Consider the following 21,710-nt stretch of genomic DNA (forward strand, 5'->3'; position numbering starts at 1 on the left):
CATTTATGATCTCATTGAAGTATATAAGCCAGTAATTTTACCTGTCAGCTCTGGGTCTATTTATAAGGTCTGCACCCCTTGCTATCTCACTGCACCCCACGTCTCCAACTGTATATATGTGCATGCAAGTATTTGAAATTAAAGTTAGTCGACACTATTATATCTTCAATCTGTTGCTCCGTTCCCGAGAAAGCAGAATTTTCAACAAGGTGTTAAGTGGTCTGGGCTTGACTAAGCACTTAAAGATGCACTGCCTCCTGAGGTTGTTTCCCCACTCAGCACCAGCTTCTTTAGCTCATCGTCTGATTTTCTTGCCTAATGTTTGACGTCACGAAAGAGTGAGCTATCAATCATGCTAAAGAGGCATGCAAGGAAATAAGCTTGGGAAGGAGTGGCTTAGGAATGCCGCAACAGATAGAAGATATAAAAGTGTTGATGGATTTACATTTCAAAAGACCTGCATGCCCACATTGCGGTTTGGGTGGGTTGAGCTTACTAACAACTTCCCTTTATGGAAGATTAAATTACTGTTTCATATATGTATAATATAATGTCTTTTAGGAAGACAGTCATGACTATAGGGGCAACATGAAGGTTAGGGAGAAAAGAGCAAAGCCTAGAAATACAAATAAGCATTGCTCAGCGACCACGTGGCGGCAGGCTTTAGAGTGATTCAGATGGTTTAGAAGTGGCAATTATAGATTTTTACGTGGATTTTACGGTGATTCTGCCGCAAAATAGGCTTGTGTTACTTATGTATTTTGTTCCAGATTTTCCTAAGGACTTTACCCTCTACATTATAAAGGGTGAAATTCACTGTGAAAATCAGCAATCAAATGGGAGCACCCTGAAATTCATATAGATTATTCTGCTAAAAAGTAAACTGTGCAGATTTTTGGTACAGAATGTGTCTATGACAGGCCTACAATTGTCCTAAATGTACCTTATTTGTTAATAAAAAGTTGAATATAGTGATACCTTGATAAAAAGTCTTATTCTAGCTAAATCCACATTTTTCTTTATATAAGTGTACTCTTAATAACAATAGGCCGGACACAGATCTCCTTGAGAATGCCTGCTCAGCTTATTTTAAATGAAAGGGGTGTGTTACTAGTGTGATACATATAATGACTTGTTCTGTCCCCACTTAATGGCGATTAAAGGTATGCAGACATGTAAGTGAGAGAAGTTCCTACCTTTGTGTATCCAATAAGCGAGGCAGACATGACCCTTATCAGCTTCTCAGATAAGCATACACGCGTTGTGATGAAGAACAATGTTGGTTTATTCCGTAGATAACGATTCAAACATTACACTGAGTCTCTTGCATGGAGCTTGTCTCTGGAGTCGCTACTTGCGGGTCAAAAGACTTTGCTTCCTCAGCTCATGAGGGAGAACAGTTCTCTCAGGTAAGATGTCTGCCGATGACTGAGCAAACAGGAAGAGAAGAGGCTGAAGAGAAGCCCCTCCCCGTAGGCTGAACAAGGAAAGACTGAGGAACTAAATGGTCTGGCCAGTAGATGGCAGCAGAGACAAGCGAAAAAACAAATACATTTCTTTAACTAGAAACATGCATGGAACAGCATACTCCCCGTCTGGAATTCACTATGGGGATTCCACTATTGTCCATAATAATAATAAACCTAAAAGAAAGGGCATGTTAAATGCAACAATTAAAGTTCAAAAAAATCAGAAAAACGGCCAAACTTCGGGTGCAGAACGCTCATCCCGTAGTGGCGCTCTCGATAGGCAGTAAGAGGACGAGTTCATGGATTGGCCTCGCAAAGATCTTCGTCTCACCCTTCCTAAAGACCCTCAGCTCCACCTTCCGCACGTTGCCGTCCTGGCTAGGCAGTGTCCTGGTAACAAGTCCCAGAGGCCAGTCAGTCCTTTCAGTGGTCTGGTCTTTCATGAGGACCAGATCTCCTTCCTTGATATTCGGCTTGGGATGTCGCCACTTCCTTCTCCCTTGAAGAATGGTAAGGTATTCCTTCCTCCATCGGTTCCAGAAGTAGTCGGCCAAATATTGGACTCGTTTCCAGTGTCTTTGGTAGGTGTTGGCATGAGTGAAATCTCCGCTGGGAATTACCGCGTTGTCGATCTTCTGAGTAAGAAGGATGTTGGGAGTCAACATGGTTGGTACCTCTGGATCCATTGACACCGGCACAAGGGGTCTCGAGTTGATGATGGCTGAGACTTCGGCTAAAAGAGTCACTAGAGTCTCGTGCGTGAGTCTCGAGGAGTTGACGTCCTTTAGCATGGAGTTCAGGATGTTGCGTGAGATTCCGATCATCCTCTCCCAGGAGCCTCCCATGTGAGAACTGTGAGGAGAATTGAAGATCCAGGTGCAACCCTTGTCTGCCAGCTGGTCTTGGATTGGCTTGGTGTCGATGTTCAGCTCTCTACATGCACCGACGAAGTTGCTGCCGCGGTCGGACCTCAGCTGCTTTACTGGTCCTCTGATGGCGAGGAATCTTCTCAAGGTGTTAATCAGGCAGGAGGTATCCATGGACTCTAACACCTCGATGTGAACGGCTCAGATGCTCAAGCAGGTGAATAGCACAGCCCACCGCTTACTGTCCGCACGGCTGCTACGAGTTCTGCGTGTGGATACCATCCATGGTCCGAAAACGTCTAGGCCCACATAGGTGAAAGGTGGTTCCATGGAAAGTCTATCTGTAGGTAGGTCGGCCATTTGTTGGCACAGTTGCTTTCCTCTCACTTTGCGACAGTGCACACAATCGTGAAGTATTTGTGCTACACGTCTCTTCATCCCGACAATCCAGAGGCCTGCAGACCGTAGAGTGCCCTCTGTAATTTGCCTGCCTTGGTGTTCAGCCCTTTCATGATGATGACGGATCAGTAAGACTGTAACGTGGTGTTTGTTGGGAATGATGAGAGGATTTTGCTCTGCGACACCGAAACGAGCCTGGCTTAAACGACCGCCAACCCTCAGTAAGCCGAAGCTGTCCATTACTGGGTTTAAATTGGCGAGGGGGCTTCTTAATGGAATCTGCTGTTTGTTATTTAAGCACTTCCATTCGGTGGCGAATTCGCTCTGTTGGAGGTGGCGTATAATGAGGGACTCACTACGGGAGATGTCCTCAGCAGAAAGAGGTCTGTGGCATACATGCCAGCGATGACAGTCCTTGTCTTTAAAGTCTGCACGATAACATCTGGCGATGTGCACTAACCTGGCAACAGTCCTGACGAGTCTTAACCAGCTGGAGAAACGTTCAAAACGTTGGCAGCCGAGGTAGGATGTTTTCTCAGCACTGGTGGTCAGGGTATGGACCTCAGTTCGGACATCTGGATCGTTGTCTGGATCTAGGATGCTGAAGTCTTCCTGGACACCTTCTTCTGACCGTCTCAGCAGGAACTCTGGACCTGTAAGCCAAGAAGAGTTAACGAAAGAAGATATAGACATGGGTCTGGTTGCAAGATCTGCTGGATTCAGCTCCGATGGTACGTAACGCCATTGTTCCGGTTTGGAGGATCTCCTGATCCTTTCGATGCGGTTACTGACATACACGTAGAATCGTCTCGATGTATTGTAGATGTAACCCAAAACGACCTTGCTGTCGGTGTAGAATTGGACCTCATCTATTTCGATACACAGTTCTTGTAGTATGAAGTCAGCAATTTCCACTGCCAAGACGGCTCCACAGAGTTCGAGTCTGGGGATGGTGTGGTCGGGCTTCGGGGCTAGCTTCGCCTTGCCGAACACCAATCCGACGTAGCTTTGCCCGCTGGCGTCCATCACCTTCAGGTATGCAACCGCCGCTATGGCTTCTGTGGAGGCGTCTGAAAAGACGTGGAGTTCTTTCCTTCCGCTAGAGGCAAGGGAGATTTTGGTGTAGCATCTCGGGATGTGAATATTGTTCAATCCGCACAACGACTGTTTCCAAGTTTCCCATTTTTTCTCTTTGTCGGAGGGGAGCGGGGTATCCCAATCCTTGACAGTTTCAGATAGTTGTCTCAACAAGGATTTGCCTTGTATGGTGATGGGCGCCACGAACCCCAGCGGGTCAAATAAGCTGTTCACTATGGAGAGGACACCACGTTTTGTGAACGGTTTGTCCGAGCAATTCACTTGAAACCCGAAGGAGTCGGCTGCGAGATCCCATCTGATGCCTAGGCTCCTCTGCATGGGTGGGCTGTCTAGCCCCAAGTCAATGTCCTTGAATCCAGGGGCGTGATCACCCGAATCAAAGGCTCTCATTACGGTCGGGCTGTTTGAAGCGATTTTATGAAGCCTGAGCCTTGCCTGGGCCAGCATACCTTGGGTCCTCTTGAGCAAATCAATGGCTGCTTCTTCAGTGGGCAGTGATTTGAGCCCGTCGTCTACATAGAAGTCTCTTTCAACGAAGTCTCTTGCGTCTGTGCCATACTCAGACTCTCCCTCTGATGCGGTCCTTCGGAGACCGTAGGTTGCTACTGCGGGTGAAGGGCTGTTCCCGAAGACATGGACTCTCATTCGGTATTCCACCATCTCTTTGTTGGTGTCGTTGTCCTTGAACCACAGGAATCTGAGGAAGTTCCGGTGGTCCTCCCTGACTAGGAAACAGTGGAACATCTGTTCGATATCGGCAGTGATGGCGACGAGTTCTTTCCTGAACCTCAGCAACACTCCTACTAAGTTGTTCGTCAGGTTGGGACCTGTGAGGAGGACATCGTTGAGTGATACGCCTCCATGTTTGGCGCTGGAGTCAAAGACAACCCTGATTTGGTTCGGTTTCCGTGGGTGGTAGACACCAAATGAAGGCAGATACCAGCACTCTTCGTTCTTCTTCACGGGAGGAGCGGGTTCCGCGTGGTTGTTGCGAAATATTCTGTCCATAAAGGCGACAATGTGCTCCCTCATTTCAGGTTTGTGGTTCATTGAACGTTGAAGAGAGTTGAATCTGTTCTGAGCTTGGTCTCGGTTGTTTGGCAGTCTTACCCTGGTGGATCGGAAGGGTAATGGAGAGACCCAGTGGTCGGTTTTGTCCTTAGAGAACTCACGGTCCATTATGTCGATGAATTCTCTGTCCTCCACTGACAAGGCTACTTTATCGTCGTCCTTGGTGATGTGAAAGACTGATCTTCCCAAGTTGTCGGTACGCAGAGAAGAAGCGATGTCAGGCAGCTGTATTGAGTCTGGGGGCTTCTCTTTCACTTCATAGTGATGAGGACATGGCCTTAGGCAGGTTGTGCGTCCGTCTCCATGGACGTAGGTCCTGAAGGAGTCGATTTCTGATCGATCAACGCACACGTTTCCTATGACTACCCATCCGAGGTCCAGTCTCTGGGCGTATGGTGCGTAGTCAGGTCCGTTGCACTGTTGTCGCACCTTGTGTACCCTCAGGTTGTCTCTGCCGAGCAGGAGTAGAATCTCCGCGTTGTTGTCCATAGGTGGGATGACGCTTGCGAGGTGCTTCAGGTGCGGCTGATGAAGTACAGCTTCTGGGGTAGGAATTTCACTCCTATGACTGGGTATTTGGTTACATTCAACTAGCGTTGGCAGAGGTATTTCAGTCTTCCCGTTGATAGGAGAAGCGATGAATCCCTGGGCTCTTCTGCCGCTAGTCTCTATGCGGCCTGAGCAGGTGTTCAAGGTGTAGGGCTCTGATGGTCCACTAATTCCGAAGGCTTCAAAGAATTTGGCTCCTGCCAGGGACCGGTTGCTTTGGTCGTCTATGATGGCATACACCTTCATTGCCTTTTCTGGATGTCCTTCGGGGTAAACCTTGATGAGGCATATTCGGGCGCAACATTTCTCCATGCGGCCCTCTCCACATACTTCTGAGCATGAGCAGGAGACAGTTGTGGCGGTGTCGGTCTGATTCTGTGGCTCCCCGCCATGACTTGGAGCGGGAGCAGTGGTGACTGCAGCCGGTGTGTCTCTAGCTATTCGGGTTGAGTGCATGGCTGAAACATGCTTTTCGCTGTGGCACTCCCCACACTTGACTGTGGATTTGCAGTCCTTGGCCATGTGCTCAAGTGATGCGCAGCATTTGAAGCAAACCCCGAGCTCTGTGAGGATCTCCTTGCGCTCCTGTAGGGTTTTGGATCTAAAACCTTTGCACTTGGTCAACGAGTGTGGCTTCTTGTGGATGGGACATTCACGATTAAAGGATTTATCTCGTGTTGAGACGATGTTCTGTTCGTCTGTGGGCGTTGCAGGTGACGGTAGCTCGGTCTTCCTAACGCTCACAGCTCTCTTAGTGTCTCTGCGTTTGTATGTGGTGTTTTCATACCTTGGCGCAGGAGTTGGTGCGGCTGTCGAAGCGTTGGACTCTAGGAAGTCGAGGCTGGGGTCATTCCTCATCTGGGCCTGTTCATCGATGAACCTGCAGAAGTGGATGAATGGAGGGAAGGTAACGTCGTTCACTCCTTTGTATCTTGATACTGACATTGCCCACTTTTCCTGCAGGCTGTATGGCAGCTTCACCACGATCGGGTTTACTCCATGGGCTGAATCCAGATAGCACAGCCCAGACAGACGAGGGTCTCTTTTGGCGAGCTCCAGCTCCATTAGCAGGTCACTTAGGTCTTGCAGCTTGTGGACGTCTTTAAGGTTGATCTTTTGGAAATCCTGCAGTCTCTTGAATAGGGCTTTCTCTATTGCCTCTGCGCTGCCAAAGGTGCGTTCCAGCCTTTGCCATGCGGCAGCGAGACCTGCTTCTGCTTGTCCCACGTGGACCGCTCTGTGGCTCCTGACGCGGGTTGAAGAGCTTGGACCTAACCACTTTATCAGGAGGTCAAGTTCCTGTTCTTCAGTAAGGTTGAGATTGGCGATGGCTGCCTTAAAGGTTGCTTTCCAGGCCCTGTAGCTCTCTGCACGATCATCAAACTTCGTAAGACTGGTGTTGATTAGCTCTCTGCTCACCATGAACCTGGCGAACTCGGACATATCCAACTTCTCACCACTCGTTGCCACGACGACTCGTGATGCCCCTGGGGCGTATGGGCCGCCTGGTGTGAATGGATGAGCTGTTCCCGGATAGAATGATGTTGCTGCAGGGTTGAGCTGTGGTTTAGCCCTTGAAGAATCTGACGAATACCGCTTGAGCTGTAAAGGTGGGTCAGGAAACACTTGGTTGCCATCTTGTGGTGACTGTGTTTGAGAAGGTATCTCTGGGAGTACGTTGGAGGTTTTGGTGTCGTCGACTTGGACGGTACTGTAGACCGGGGTTGCTACAGGTAGCTGGTTTAGTACATAGTCTTTCGTGCGATTGACTGGATCATCTGATTCCAGTGGTGGCAAGTTAGCTGCATCAGGACCTTGGATCAACGCCTGCTCAAGTAGTCTCACTTTAGCTAGTGCGACCTCCTCTTCCATCTGTGACCGAAGAATCTTCAGCTGAGCCTCCGCTTCTGCTTCTGCTCTCTTGGCTTCCACTTCTGCCCTTTTTGCTTCCACTTCTGCCCTTTTTGCTTCCACTTCTGCCCTTTTTGCTTCCATGTCTGCTTCTGCCCTTTTTGCCTCTGCCTTAGCTTCTCTCTCAGTGAAAGAACGTCTCACTCTGGATTCCTCTGCCTTTATGCGGGCCTCTAGTATCCTGTCGCTCATGGTTGAACTTCTTGAGGACGATGCCCTGGATGACCGAGAGGAACGTTTAGATGAGGTCGATCGGTGTGACCTGGTTTCTTGCAGGTGAGAGATACGGTGTTCAGCCTTGTTTATGGCATGTTGGACCTTGGCGTCTCTCTCCTTGTCCGTCTCTAGCGCCTCACTGAGGTCTGGAAGAGCTTCATCAGAATTAAAATCTTTTAGAAGAGCGATGTACTTTGCTGATAGTCTCTTGTACCTTTCACGGGCGGTGTTCAGCCGCTCCATGACGGATTGCAAGCTTGAGGCGTTGCCTGATGAGGATTCGAGTCTTGACATATAAGAGGTGACGCATTCCCACTGTTCTTCCAGGTGATCACATAGCTCATCTTTCATATTGTGATAGTTTTCAAGCACCTTTATAGTTGGTTTGGCAGAACGTTTTGGTCGGGTGACTTGGTCTGCTTGAGATGTGGGGTCTGCCTCCTGGGCTTCATCGTGGACGGTATCAGGTTGTATTTGCACTGTTTCATCAGTAGGGACCTGTCCGAGGTCTTTTTCGGCCATTTTGAATAAAGGTGTACTGTCTCTTTAAAAAATTCAACTTTTGAATCGGGGTCCGAAAATCGCTGTGCGGCTCTGCGGGAGGTCCCGGATGAGATTCCCAGAGTGGCTTTGGCTAAACTTGGGGGTTCGCGGATCGCTGATGCGCGGTAATGAGGTATGGAGTACTGCAGGCCTTTAGGAGCGATGTGGCCAGAAGGAAACAGCAGGTGCATAGACAGTCCTCATTAACAGTACGAGCAGAGTTATTGCAAGATGTGGCAGGTGGTGGAGCTACTTCTAGGCTTGTCCAGACGTGCACTGCTGCAGGCAGACTGGTGTGCGAGGCTTGTTGCTGGGCAGATTACACATAGGGAGACGGGGCAGATGGAGATCTGTAGCTGGGGTGCTGGGCTATAAGGAGGTTTTCTAGCTGCTTATGAGCTTTAAAAGTAGTCTTCTGACTTGTATGGGCCGACAAGCTAGTCTTTTGACTTGTATGGGCCGACAAGCTAGTCTTTTGACTGTTCTGTCCCCACTTAATGGCGATTAAAGGTATGCAGACATGTAAGTGAGAGAAGTTCCTACCTTTGTGTATCCAATAAGCGAGGCAGACATGACCCTTAGCAGCTTCTCAGATAAGCATACACGCGTTGTGATGAAGAACAATGTTGGTTTATTCCGTAGATAACGATTCAAACATTACACTGAGTCTCTTGCATGGAGCTTGTCTCTGGAGTCGCTACTTGCAGGTCAAAAGACTTTGCTTCCTCAGCTCATGAGGGAGAACAGTTCTCTCAGGTAAGATGTCTGCCGATGACTGAGCAAACAGGAAGAGAAGAGGCTGAAGAGAAGCCCCTCCCCATAGGCTGAACAAGGAAAGACTGAGGAACTAAATGGTCTGGCCAGTAGATGGCAGCAGAGACAAGCGAAAAAACATAAATACATTTCTTTAACTAGAAACATGCATGGAACAGCACATGACTCACAGTCTGCCCGCCTGATTCCATTGCAGGGCTGAGTGTGATTAGAATTAACACACAACAGCAAAACTGAGCTTTATCTCATTATAAACACATTTTCAGCTGCAAGTCTAGTATCAGACCTCTCAGCTCAGCTGTACCACCCTCCTCCCACACTTGGCTGTCTGTGAGATGGAAGCTGAAGAAGTATTAGTTGTAATCACACACAGCTCTGCAGCAGAACTGACAGTACTTTGAGAGAAGAGCTACAACTACAGATGTGTTTGTAATAAGAGAAAGAAAAGTGCTGCTGTAATGCCCCTTAAGCCCACACTTGCTGCCAGTTAGATGGAAGTTGAAGAAGTATTAATTGTATTCAAACATAAAACTATAGCTGAGTTGGCAGCACTCTGACGACCACTGCAAATGTGGTTGTAATTAGACAAAATTCAGCTCTGCTGTACTGCGTTAGTCGTAATCACACATAGCTCTGCTATGAAATCAGGAGAGCAGACTGTCAGTCATTAACTGTCTCACACTGGTAACACCCTCTTTCCTTTAATACACGCCCTGGAGGAAGATTCCCCAGAGATTTTAAGAGCTCATTTATATATTAAGAAAACTTGGATTGCTTTGGAAAAACACTGACATATAACAAGATATCAATTTATTCAGCTTCCTATGATCTACATGCCCATATAGATGGCTTAGGAGGGTTCATCCTTCTGACAGATTCCTTTGAATCAGCTGAAAGTTTAGAAAGAGACATAAAGTTACAAAGTCCCTGTCAGACTGTAATAACAGGCTCACTCACTCACTTCAGCCAATAGACAGTGTAACAGAGAAGCTATATCAGACAAAAAATTATTAATGGAACACAACTGAAAAAATGATTTTTAGTAAAAAAATATATGCAACAAAGAAGTCCATTCACAAGTTTGAGCTTGATGAACTGGCCACATTATGGAATAGTGGATGCTTAACTGAGTTAAATGTAGTTTTTATATTTTTAATTTCTCCTCTCTGTTGCAGATATTTCTTCTCTAAAGTTTGGGTTACGATTTATGTTATAGTTTAACTGGGCATTACCAGAGTTATGTCTCTGGGGGCCTATACTTCTTCCCCTGCATGAAGTTGGTCAATCATAAGTAGGGAGCAATATACAAGGGAGAAAAGAACACTCCCTCTTCTCTTCATTGATCTCTGTAGCTACTGTGTTACTGTGTAGAGATACCCAACTCAGCTCTGCGGTATCTATACCCTGAAACTGCAAAGATCAAGGAGGAGGGCATGTTCTTTTCTCCCCTGCATGAAGACGCCTGGTTATGATTGGTCAACCTTGTGCAGGAGGAGAAGTACACTACTTCAGAGACAAATCTTTGGTAACACTCAGTTGAACTAAAACAAATTATAACCTAAACATCACTAGCTAATATCTCCACTATGGAGAGAACAGAAAAAAAAATAAAGAACTTTGCTTTATTCAGCTCAGCAGCCTCTATTCCATGATGTGGCCAGTTTACCATGATCAAACTGGTGAAACATCCTCAAAGTTTTAAAAAAAATAAAATTGTCACTAAAGTTGGACAAATCCTTCAGGTTCAACATTTGGAACCTGCAGTGACCCTATAAAGCAGCTAGCGATTGTCACATGATAAGAAACATGGCTGCCCACATCAATTCCTTCCTATTTTTATGACGGAAGGTGATCCAGGCGGAATATATGTTCTGGATTTCCACAACTGACCTGAAATTCTGCAGTCTTGGGATTTGCGATATGTGCTGCGTTGGTAGCAGAGACAGGAATACCCAGTTTATCTGCAATATCATCCACTGAACACTGTGGGCACAAAGTACAGAGAAGGCAGCAGGGTCATTTCACAAAGAAGGAAAAAGGCAACTGGGCAGACGATAAATTGGCATTGAGTGAGGGCTCACCAAGGCGAACGTCAGCGCTTCAGTAAAGCCGGCAGCGGCCAAGTCCTGGCGCAGCAGCTCTGTCAGCTTATTTAGAGAAAGCTGGAGAGAAAGATAAAAATTAGTAGCGGCCAATCACTATAACCGTACGACAGGTGCTATATATATATATATATATATATATATATATATATATATATATATATATATATATATATATATATATAAATAAATCTGCGTGATTTATTCTCATGTCAATAGTCATTTATCACAATCATACTCCTTGTAAGTTATTACAGATTGTGCCTTAATCAGAACTACCAAAAATGTAAGATCAACTTGACAAAAATATAGCCTCTGATATCCTCACCATAAAGTAAACCGCTAACCTTTCTATAAAACAACTCTAAAGAGGCTTTTCATAAAGAGAAGCCCATCCATATGCTTTAGGAGGGACTGGAGGTGGCCTACAATTCCCACACAAGTCAATGGCTGCATGAAAAACATCAGACTGCGCTCGGATGTCATCAGAGTGCAGTCTGATAACCGCGGACTCAGACAATGGAGAAATTAAGTTCTCCGTCTTTTATACACCTGTGTTATACGATACTCTCATCCGAGACAATCGGGTCACAGTAAAATAATACTTAAACTCTGCCAGAGTTTAAGTTAAGTGTCATTTACACAATCAATCCGATTCTCTCGCATGAGAAAATCATGGCTCGTGTGACCTCAGCCTACACCAAATTCCAAATAGACCCTAATAAAAGTTACAATAACACCCACTTTATTTATACATATCTGGGAAGAATACACATTCCCTCCAACCTTAGGCCTCATTCATGTGTCCATGTTGCACGTACATATTGTATCGGATTTTTTTTTCATTGATACTAGTAATCAGTTATAATCTATGGGGCTATTCACGTGTCCGTGTTTTTTTCGGTCTCACAGAAAAGGGCCAATACAAGCGTAAGGGTCCATGATAAACCTGTACAGGATACGTTTAGGTGCTGTTCATAATTTTTTTTTTTTTAATCAAGTCATTTTTATTAAGATTTAAGTCAATTAAAACATTAACGACAACAAACATAACATCACTTATAAGAAAATGTACATAGAAAGGGGTTTCATATATATATTCCAAAGGGAAGTAATAAGCCAGTTCTTCCAAACAACATAAGCACCTGAGGGGCTAATCCACTGAGATGTAATATATGTCCTAGCTTGATATAAGACTTGTGTAATCTTCATCTGTACAGTGTAAAATTCCATGTAATCCTCTATTAACCCTTATATACATTTTTGGGATCCGCAGGTATCTCAATCTTAAATTCTCTTTTAATGATAGATAATATCCCTCTCCAATACTTCCCCAAACCACATGTCATAAACCAGCATCATCCATTTTGCATCTTGGACATTCAGCATCAGAATGGTATCCTATATTATATAAGAACTAGCTGAAGAGCCCGGCGTTGCCAGGGCATGCACTAACTGTGGTTAGTTATAACAAATTATAAGGATTATATTGCACATTTCACATCATATATTCAACACTACGGATCTGCAACACAAATTAACTAAACGATTACCCAAGTATTGATAGTATTTTATTTTCAACTCATTCAAGAGCCTTTTTAAACCTCGTTCACACATTATTTGGTCAGTATTTTTACCTCAGTTTTTGTAAGCTAAAACTTTGTAGTACAACACTCATAGAAAAAGCCGGATTACTTACCGGTAATGCTCTTTTAATGAGTCCACGACAGCACCCACTGGAGGTATCGGATCCGCCCATTTGGAACAGGAAACCCTACAGGAAAGATAAGAGGGGCGGTCCGCCTTTCCTCCTCAGTTTTACGTTTCAGAGTACCAGAAGGACCGCCAAGGATTAGGCAATGTTCTCTTATTTTAACATCTTTCTTATCCATTATTTGGTTAATATACTTTAACTATTGATATCTTTAGGGGGGGAAGTGAGCGGGTGCTGTCGTGGACTCATTAAAAGAGCATTACCGGTAAGTAATCCGGCTTTTTACTCTTCGCCACGACAGCACCCACTGGAGAGATTCCAGAGACCATCACCTGGGTGGGACCACCGTGCCAAGGATAGTCCTGCCAAAGCTTAAGTCAGAGGTGGATGAAAGATCAAGTCTGTAGTGCTTATAGAAGGTAGAAGGGGATGACCAAACTGCCGCCTTACATATAGTTTCAATCGGAACATCTCCCTTTTCCGCCCAAGAGGTTGCCATTGCCCTGGTGGAATGCGCCCTGATGTTCCCTGGAGGATCTTCGTTTTTTGCGGAGTAGGCTAAACGAATGGCCTCTCTGATCCACCGGGAAATGGTGCTCTTCGTGACTCCATACCCCTTCTTACAGCCCTGAAATGAAACAAATAGGGCCCTGCTCTGCCTCCAACTGTTGGACCTCTCAATACATTTTAGGACAGTTCTTTTGACGTCCAGAGTATGGAACTTCTGCTCTTCCGGAGTAGAGGGATTTTTATAGAAGGTTGGGAGGAGTATCTCCTGAGATCTATGGTATTTTGTTGCCACTTTTGGCAGGTAGGCAGGGTCTGGTTTTAATACCAATCTGTCTTGGTATTCTTGGAAAAAAGGTGGATCTATTGACAAGGCCTGGATATCACCCACTCTTCTAGCTGAGGTCAGTGCTACTAAGAGGGCCATTTTAAGTGCTAAGTATTTGAAGGGTATTGTGTCGATCGGCTCAAAGGGGTCTACTGTTAGGGCGTATAAGACCAGATTTAGATCCCATGTAGGGACGGAGGGTATGTGGATTGGAGCTATTCGTTCACATGCTGTAATAAAACGAGTTATCCACTTGTTGCCTGCTATATTATGGCCATATAGTGCTCCTAATGCCGATATTTGTACTCTCAGTGTGTTTACTGCTAAGCCTAAGTCTTTCCCCTTCTGCAGAAATTCCAAGATTGGGATTATCGGAACTTCTGTTGTATGAGGTACTGTATGGAATTGAAGAAATTTTTTCCATATTCTAGTGTAAATTTGGGTTGTGGACTGTTTTCTACTTTGTAGTAGTGTAGTAATTAAGGACTCCGAGAATCCTCTTGTCCTCAATAACTGCCTCTCAAATTCCACGCCGTCAAGTGCAAGCTGAGCACTTGAGGGTGGAAAAAGGGGCCTTGGGAGAGTAGATTGGCAGTCGGAAGGACCCAAGGATCTGTTATCGACATAATCTGCAGCCACGAAAACCACGGTCTTTTTGGCCAGAACGGTGCTATTAAGATTATTCTTGCTCTGTCGTCTCTGATCTTCCGAATTACTTGAGGTAGGAGGATCAATGGAGGGAACGCATACGCTAGGTTGAAATTCCATGGAACTAGAAAGGCGTCCAGTATGTTTGGGTGATCTGACGGAGATAGGGAGGCAAAAGTTTTTATCTGCCTGTTCTCTCTTGTGGCGAAAAGATCCACCTCGGGTTGTCCCCATGCGGCTACTATGTCCCTGAAGACCTTTCGATTGAGGCACCACTCTCCTTGTCGTAGAGTGTGACGGCTTAGGAAGTCTGCCTTTTGATTGCTCTCGCCTCTGATATGAAGGGCCGAGAGGGACAAAAAATAGTTTTCTGCTAAGTTTAAAATTCTTGCCGCTGAAGACATCAGAGTCTCTGATCGAGTTCCTCCTTGTCTGTTTATATATGCCACTGTGGTGGTATTGTCCGACAGGATCCTTACATGCTTCTGTTGGAGCTGCGGAAGGAAGTTGTATAGAGCATAGAACACTGCAGTCAGTTCTTTTAAATTAGATGAGTAATCACATTCCTCTTTACTCCACCTTCCCTGATAAAACCCATTCTCCATGTGGGCTCCCCAGCCCTGGGGACTGGCATCGGTGGTTACGATACAGGATGGAACTATAACCCATGGAACTCCTGAACATAAATGATCATCGTCAACCACCACTCTAGGGAAGTCAAGACTTCTTGTGACAGGGTTATTTTGCTCTGTAAATGACCACTATGTCGCTTATCCTCCTGGAGGATCTGGTGTTGTAGCGTACGGACATGGTACTGGGCCCACCGGACTGCCGGGGTGCAAGAATTTAGTGATCCTAATAGTGACATTGCTCCTCTTAAGGATACACGTGGCTTATCTATAGCTGCTTGTATTTTTTGTTTTGTGAGGATGATTTTTACCTGGGGTAGAAGACATCTCTGGGTCAAAGAATCTAGTTGAAATCCTAGAAATGTCTGGAGAGATTGCGGATCGAGTCTGGACTTTTGGATATTGATGATCCAGCCAAGGCTCTGAAAAGAGGAGATTGCGTCAGTCACGCGTTCAGTACATTGTTTGACTGAATTCCCAATTACTAGGAAGTCGTCTAGATATGGCACAATTAGTGTGTCCTTTTGGCGAAGGTAGGCCATCACTTCTGCCATCACCTTCGTAAATATTCTTGGTGCCGTGGAAAGCCCGAAGGGCATGGCCGCGTATTGGAAATGATGAATCCTTCCCTCGACTTCCACTGCGACTCTTAGGTATTTCTGGAATCTGTTGTGTATAGGGAGATGATAATAAGCATCTTTTAAATCAATCCCTGCCATTACGCAATTTGGGAAAAGAAGCTTTATAGTGGATCTGATTGATTCCATTTTGAACTTATAATTTTTTATAAATGAATTTAGCTTCTTTAAATTAATAATGGTTCTAAATGTACCGTCTGGTTTAGACACCAAAAACAGGGGAGAGTAAAAGCCTCTACCCTGTTGTTCCTCAGGGACATCAACTAAAACTTTTTTAGCTAGCAGGACTCGAATCTCGTCTTCGAGAGCCTTTTGCTGAAGTGAGGAATTAAGGCGAGTTATAACAAAGAACTCATAGGGGATCCGAAGGAATTCAATCTTTATTCCTTCCTTGATTATATTCAAAATCCATGGGTTTAACGTAATCTGTTCCCACTTGGTAAAAAAAAATTTTAATCTACCCCCAACTGGTGGGTCTAAACTTTTAATTCTTTTCTCTCCTATATGTTGGCCCTCTAAAGATGGTACCCTTCTGCTTTTCGTCTTTCGTGGCCCATCTGTTCGTTCTGTCCGATTGCCTTCTTCTCCCGAATGGCCGTCTTTTAAAGGTTTTCCTATAAAACGGAATGGAAGAATCACTGAAGGCCTTTTTCCTTTCTTTTGCCTTGGCGAGAATTTCGTCTAAGGCTTTTCCGAAGAGGAACTCACCCTCGCATGGGGTTGCACTAATTTTGGATTTTGACTGTGCATCCCCTTTCCAGCTCTTTATCCACAGCGCGCGTCTGGCGTTATTCACCAGGGCTGCCGACCTTGCTGCCAGTCTTAGGGTGTCCGCTGAAGCGTCTGCCATAAAGGCAGCTGCCCCTCTTATCAACGGGATGGCTGCACGCAGTTTCTCCCTTGACACTCTTTGCTCAATCTGCTGGTCTAATTGATCTAGCCATACCAGCATTGACCTAGCAGTACATGTGCTGGCTATTGCGGGTTTGAATACCCCGGTGGTGGATTCCCAGGACCTTTTGAGCGAAGATTCAGCCTTTCAGTCCAATTGGTCTGCTAACAATCCTGCGTCCTCGACCGGGATCGAGGTTTGTTTGGAAGTGGAGGATATGACAGCGTCCACCTTTGGTATTTTAGTCCATTTTAATAGATCTTCATCAGTGAACGGATACTTCCGTTTTGAAGCGGATGGGAGAAAACCCCTCTGGTCGTGTTTTTCCCACTCTCTTTTGATGAGATCTTTAATTGCCGGTATCACTGGAAATGATCTCCTCTTTTTCTCTGCCAATCCCGCAAACATAATGTCCTGCGCGGTCTGGGCTCCCCTTTCCTCTTCACACCCCATAGTATTTCTAACCGCTTTTACCAGGTTATCTACGCTGTCCAGTGGAAAACATGCGTGTCCTTCCACCTCCGAGGATGATGATGAGGACGTGGATGCGGAGCCTGAGATTAACTCCTGTTCTTCCTCTGACTCTGAACTAACAATGACCTGTTTTCTATGACTGGACTCTGCGGGAGTGCTGGCGCGGTTGATGGCTTGTATTTCCTCCCTAATTATGGCTCGGATATCCTTAGAAGATATCGTCGACCCCTGTCTGGTCTCTTTAATGCATTGTTTGCAGAGTTTTTTGGGGTAGGAGTCAGGGAGAGGCTCTGAACATAATGCGCATTCTTTATGTTTTGTTTTTCCTTTTTTCTTTGACTGAAGTGGGAGGTCAAAGGTAAAGAGAGGGGGGAGGGGGGGGGGAGAGGAGGTTAGCTTAATAGGTAGAGCATATGCTTTGCACACTCACCCAGTGAAGCTTAATACCGGTTCGGATGGCTGAGACGGTTTGGATCGGGTTTCTGCTGCCTCGCTCCTGCGGGCAGTCTCTGTCCTGGCGCTGCGGTCCCTGGTGGAGTTGCCCCCAGCTGAATCCCCTGCTGGGGTCTGCGACTCTGCGGGGGACGACATGTTCCAACGTTGCAGCGCTGCAGCGCTGTTTTATCTGTACCCCCGGAAGTCGCCCTGTCACAGGGCGCATGCGCCGCGTCATCGCCATCTTACCCCGGAAGTTCAACCATTACTTCCGGGGTATAGGAGCGTCGGGCGCCGGCCTGCTCCCGCGCCACCGCTATTGACACGCGCGGCTCGCGCGCTTATGGCCTCACCATCCACGTTATACCCCCACCGATGGGGATGGGGGGGGGGGAATCTCCCGGATGCCAGACCGGCCCCGCTCCCTGGTAAGACCGGGCGGCCCTCCCCGGACCCGGCCATTACCACTATGCCACCAGACGAGGGGGGAGCCGTCAAACGGAGTCTCCCCCGACGCTGCTTCCGGACCGCAGCCCCTGCCGTTCCCGAAGAGACCGCACAGGCGGATGCATGGCCCAGGTAAGATCCTGCAGGATCCTGCTCCATTTGGAACAGGAAACCAAAACTGAGGAGGAAAGGCGGACCGCCCCTTTTATCTTTCCTGTAGGGTTTCCTGTTCCAAATGGGCGGATCCGATACCTCCAGTGGGTGCTGTCGTGGCGAAGAGTAAAAAGTATATTAGAAACACGTCACCACTTCTGTATTTTTCTCACACTTGTGGTTTTAGCTTATAAATTCTGAGGTAAAATACTGACAAAATACTGAAGGTGTGAATATGGCCTTATACACAGCCTCCACCTGCAGCGCCTCACTCTTCTCTATACACAGCCTCATACTGCAGCACCTCACGTCTCTCATTTTCCACCTCACTCCTCTCATTTTTCCCTCAGTTCAGAGAAAGATGGCCACCTTTGTGTTTTCAATAGACAGATTAGAAATTATGCCTCTGCCTTTACAGTGCAGTAGTTTCAGCAACATTGGTGGTGACGGACCCCGGGGGTCTGAAAGGCACTCCATGAGCCTGTTCTATTGCCAACATATGGGATAGTGCCTCTTTTCCAAAAGCAGCAATGAGCCAGGCTTCTAGAAATTCAGCCAGATTTTTGCCCTTCGTCTCTCAGGTACTCCTAGGACACGTACATTATTTCTATGGAGTCTATCTTCTAGATCATCCATTTTATTAAACAAGGCATTGATGTTGTGCTTGTACCTTTTTCTATCACTTTGCACAGACGCTGTTTGATCCTCAGAATTGCTGATCCTTCACTCTGTTTCCTTCAGTCTTTCAAATCCCCGTTGAATGGCCCTCTGTATAGATGACATCTTCTCGTAAAGCACTTATATGCGGAGTAAGACTGCCAGGGTTGTGTTGGATAAATTATCGGCAGATAAAACATCTCTTACTGTGGGTTCCTGCACTGTAGTGTTTGCGGTGATTAGGGCCATGTCAGTCTGAGTTACCTCACTGGATATTGAAGATGGCTGCCACTGCTGTTTATTTGGTGCGTCACCAACTCTGCATCAGGAGCGATCGTCTTCCTGTTCCTCTCCCATCTGATCTTCAAAGTGATCTGCCAAGGAAGCTTCCAACATCCGGGCAAAGCGTCGCCCAACACCTTATCTCCCTGATGGGCCTCCAAGGTCAGCTCCATGTTGGGCTGGCTGTCGTTCTTGCAGGTGTGGCCCTTTGTGCACGTCATTCTCCACCGGATCCCCTGAAAACTGCTCCCTGCTGGAACTGGAGTGTCTTACAAGCTGATCGTTGTAGGTTTTGTAGGAAACAGCAGGTTCGCAGGATGCAGTGACGAGACGCGAGACTGGTTGAACTTTGAAAAGCAAACTTTTATAATTTAAAGCCGCTAGGGCTATACTAAGCAACCAAAAAGGGATAACAACAGTTGTCCTCGCAGGGACTCCGTACAACCAAACACTATTTGAAAAGAACACGACTAACCCAGCTGAGGCCGGTTGCTATGGGGCCACGGTAAGGCCGTCTACGGGTCCTTATACTCTATAATGTCACTTATCCGTCCTGACGTCCCTTGGCGTCTCTGTGGAAGCTGCGTTGCTGGTGAAGCTGCTTTGGTGTCTTTGAGGAGGCTGCTGTGGCGTCTGATGAGGCTGCCTTGGCGTCGCAGCCGCTGGGCCCAGCTGCTGAAGATTTGGAGTAGCCTTCAGTCGTTCCAGCGCCCAGGAGGAGTTGGGGCACAACAGGCCTTGATGGAGTCCTGAGATGAAGTAACCCCCTGTTGTAACAGCGGGGTTGTGCTTGTTAGCGAGTTCAATGGGACTCCTGTCCACAAGCAGGGTTGTGTCGCAGTGCTCAAGAGTGGCAGTTTACTGGCCACGCGCATAACCTGGGGCTGTGTGCAGAGTGTCTCTGTTGACGAGGAACAGGCCCCAACTGCCGACTGCAGCGGGATGAAGGCGGCTGTGAGCGGTGATAGGCCGCAACCAAGGGCTGAAGTGAAACGGCAGCATCCTCAGGTGGCAGCGGGCAGGCTGCAACCGCGGGCTCAGCGGTAATGGCCGAGGATGACCGGGGGCAGATCGTAACCCGGGATTGGGGTGAAGAGGCAGTCCCCTGTCGGTAAGCTCGGCGCATCCTTCCTGAGGGCCACTGCGTATCTACCCTCTGCTGCTGGTCTCTTCTTTGAACTGTCAGTGTCCTTCCCGTTCTCTCACGCCCCCTCCGTCTCCTGCTCCGTGTCTGACGTATCACCAACTAACTCCTTTGCGCGCTCCCTGTCCCTTTTATACTCGCCCCTCCCCTTGCTGTCCTGTCACTCTCAACAGTCAACCCTCCTCCTCTGTTCCCCGGGTACTGTTTCCTTAGGAACTCAGATGACGGTCCCCTTGGTTCCGGCCCGGACACTCTATGGGGGTCCTCCTCCCTACACTCCCACATCCTGTAACCTCGCTAGTCCTCGGGCGAGGGCCTCAGTATACTTGGGCTGTCTGTGGAGGTGTCAATTTTCGTTGCAATATGAACTGGTCCTGTTCGTATCATTCGGGGGGGGTTTGCCGGCTGTTGATCGCTCGGAGCGTCTTAGTTCGACGAGGGTGGAGTCTTCTGGGGTGGTGGCCGGTGGTTGGCTAGCTGGTTCGGGCGGGCTAATTGTGTCAGTTGGTTTGTCATTGAGTAGACAGCCCCTGGTTATTGTGGGGAAGTCTTCTTTGTCATCCGAGTCCCAGAACACGGGCAATGGATCAGAGACCTGAGGAGCAGGTTCAGGTTGTTTTGAGTCGGTGGAAATACAGGGACGTAGCATATTCCGATGCACTATGCGGGTAGGCAGCGTTTCCTCTTTCTCGGGTCGTATTTTATACACAGGTTCTTCAGGGTTTATACGGTGTAGGACCCGATAGGGACCCTCTTCCCAGCGTGGCTCTAATTTGTTCTGGGGACGTTGGTCTAGTACGAGTACTCGGTCTCCGCTTTGGAGGTCGGGAGGGAGAGATTAACTCTTTCCTGGGTTTTCTAAGTCTTGAAGTTTGGTATGTACGATTCGATGAAGAGTTTAAGAGTTTGGATGGCGGTGCCAGTGATTTCTGACCCATGATGATACCCCAGTCCAGGGCTGAGGTTCCTCTGGGTCCAACTCTACCTCCGTGATTCCCTTGCCCTCGCTTCCGAACAACAGGGAGTAAGGGGTATAGCCGGTAACTCGATGTACTCGGTTGTTATAGACCCATACTAGTTCAGGGACATATTCGGGACAACGGGCCTTCTTGTCACTCTCCAGAGTACGCAACATTTGGATTAATGTCTGATTACATCGCTCGCAGGCCCCGTTTCCCTGCGGGTGGTATGGCGGGGTCCGGGATTTGTCAATACCGTAAAGACGGTGTAGTTCCTCCATTATTTTTCCCAAAAACATGCTCCTTGATTGGAATGTATCCGTTGAGGGCAGCCGTAAACTTGTATAAAGTTTCTACAAATTACGGAGGCGGCCGAGTCTGCGGTCTGGTCTCGAGTGGGGGTGACCACAGCGAACTTAGTGAAATGGTCTACCATGACGAGGCAGTGTTCATACCCCTGGAATGCGGGACCAATGGTCAGGTAATTCACCGTCAGAAGCTCGAGGGGCCCTGAGGTCACGATTGTTTGTACTGGGGCTCGGTGTGCGGGCGGTTTAGCTAATTCGCATAGGTGACAGGTCCGGCAAGTCTCGTCCACAACAGCATGCAAGCGTGGATGGTAAATTTTCTGTTGTAACCATTGCAGGGTCTTTTGAGCTCCGAAATGAGCCCCTTTTTGGTGGGCTTCTCGAGCCAGTTCGTTAAGCTGGGCTCCGGGCACAACTACCTGCCAAATCGTCATAGATGTTGTTCGTGATGTCATTTTACGATACAATAGTCCCTTCCGGATAACCAGTCTCTCCCG

The 21,710-nt window shown here is 47.2% G+C and overlaps 1 protein-coding gene across 1 annotated transcript in view; it reads right to left on the reverse strand.

Annotated features, from left to right (window-relative positions):
- The window catches only part of FARSB (phenylalanyl-tRNA synthetase subunit beta), a 121,643-nt gene that overhangs the window by 52,528 nt on the left and 47,405 nt on the right, over positions 1-21,710 (reverse strand). The window contains exons 13-14 of the mRNA XM_073581125.1: positions 10,978-11,058; positions 10,787-10,879 (exon numbers count right to left, since the gene is read on the reverse strand). Coding sequence (XP_073437226.1) covers positions 10,787-10,879; positions 10,978-11,058 — 174 coding nt within the window. The remainder of the gene's footprint in view (positions 1-10,786; positions 10,880-10,977; positions 11,059-21,710) is intronic.

Source organism: Dendrobates tinctorius, unplaced genomic scaffold (genome assembly GCF_039654945.1).
Source record: "Dendrobates tinctorius isolate UK_male_01 unplaced genomic scaffold, ASM3965494v1 ptg000069l, whole genome shotgun sequence".
Classification (NCBI taxonomy): domain Eukaryota; kingdom Metazoa; phylum Chordata; class Amphibia; order Anura; family Dendrobatidae; genus Dendrobates; species Dendrobates tinctorius.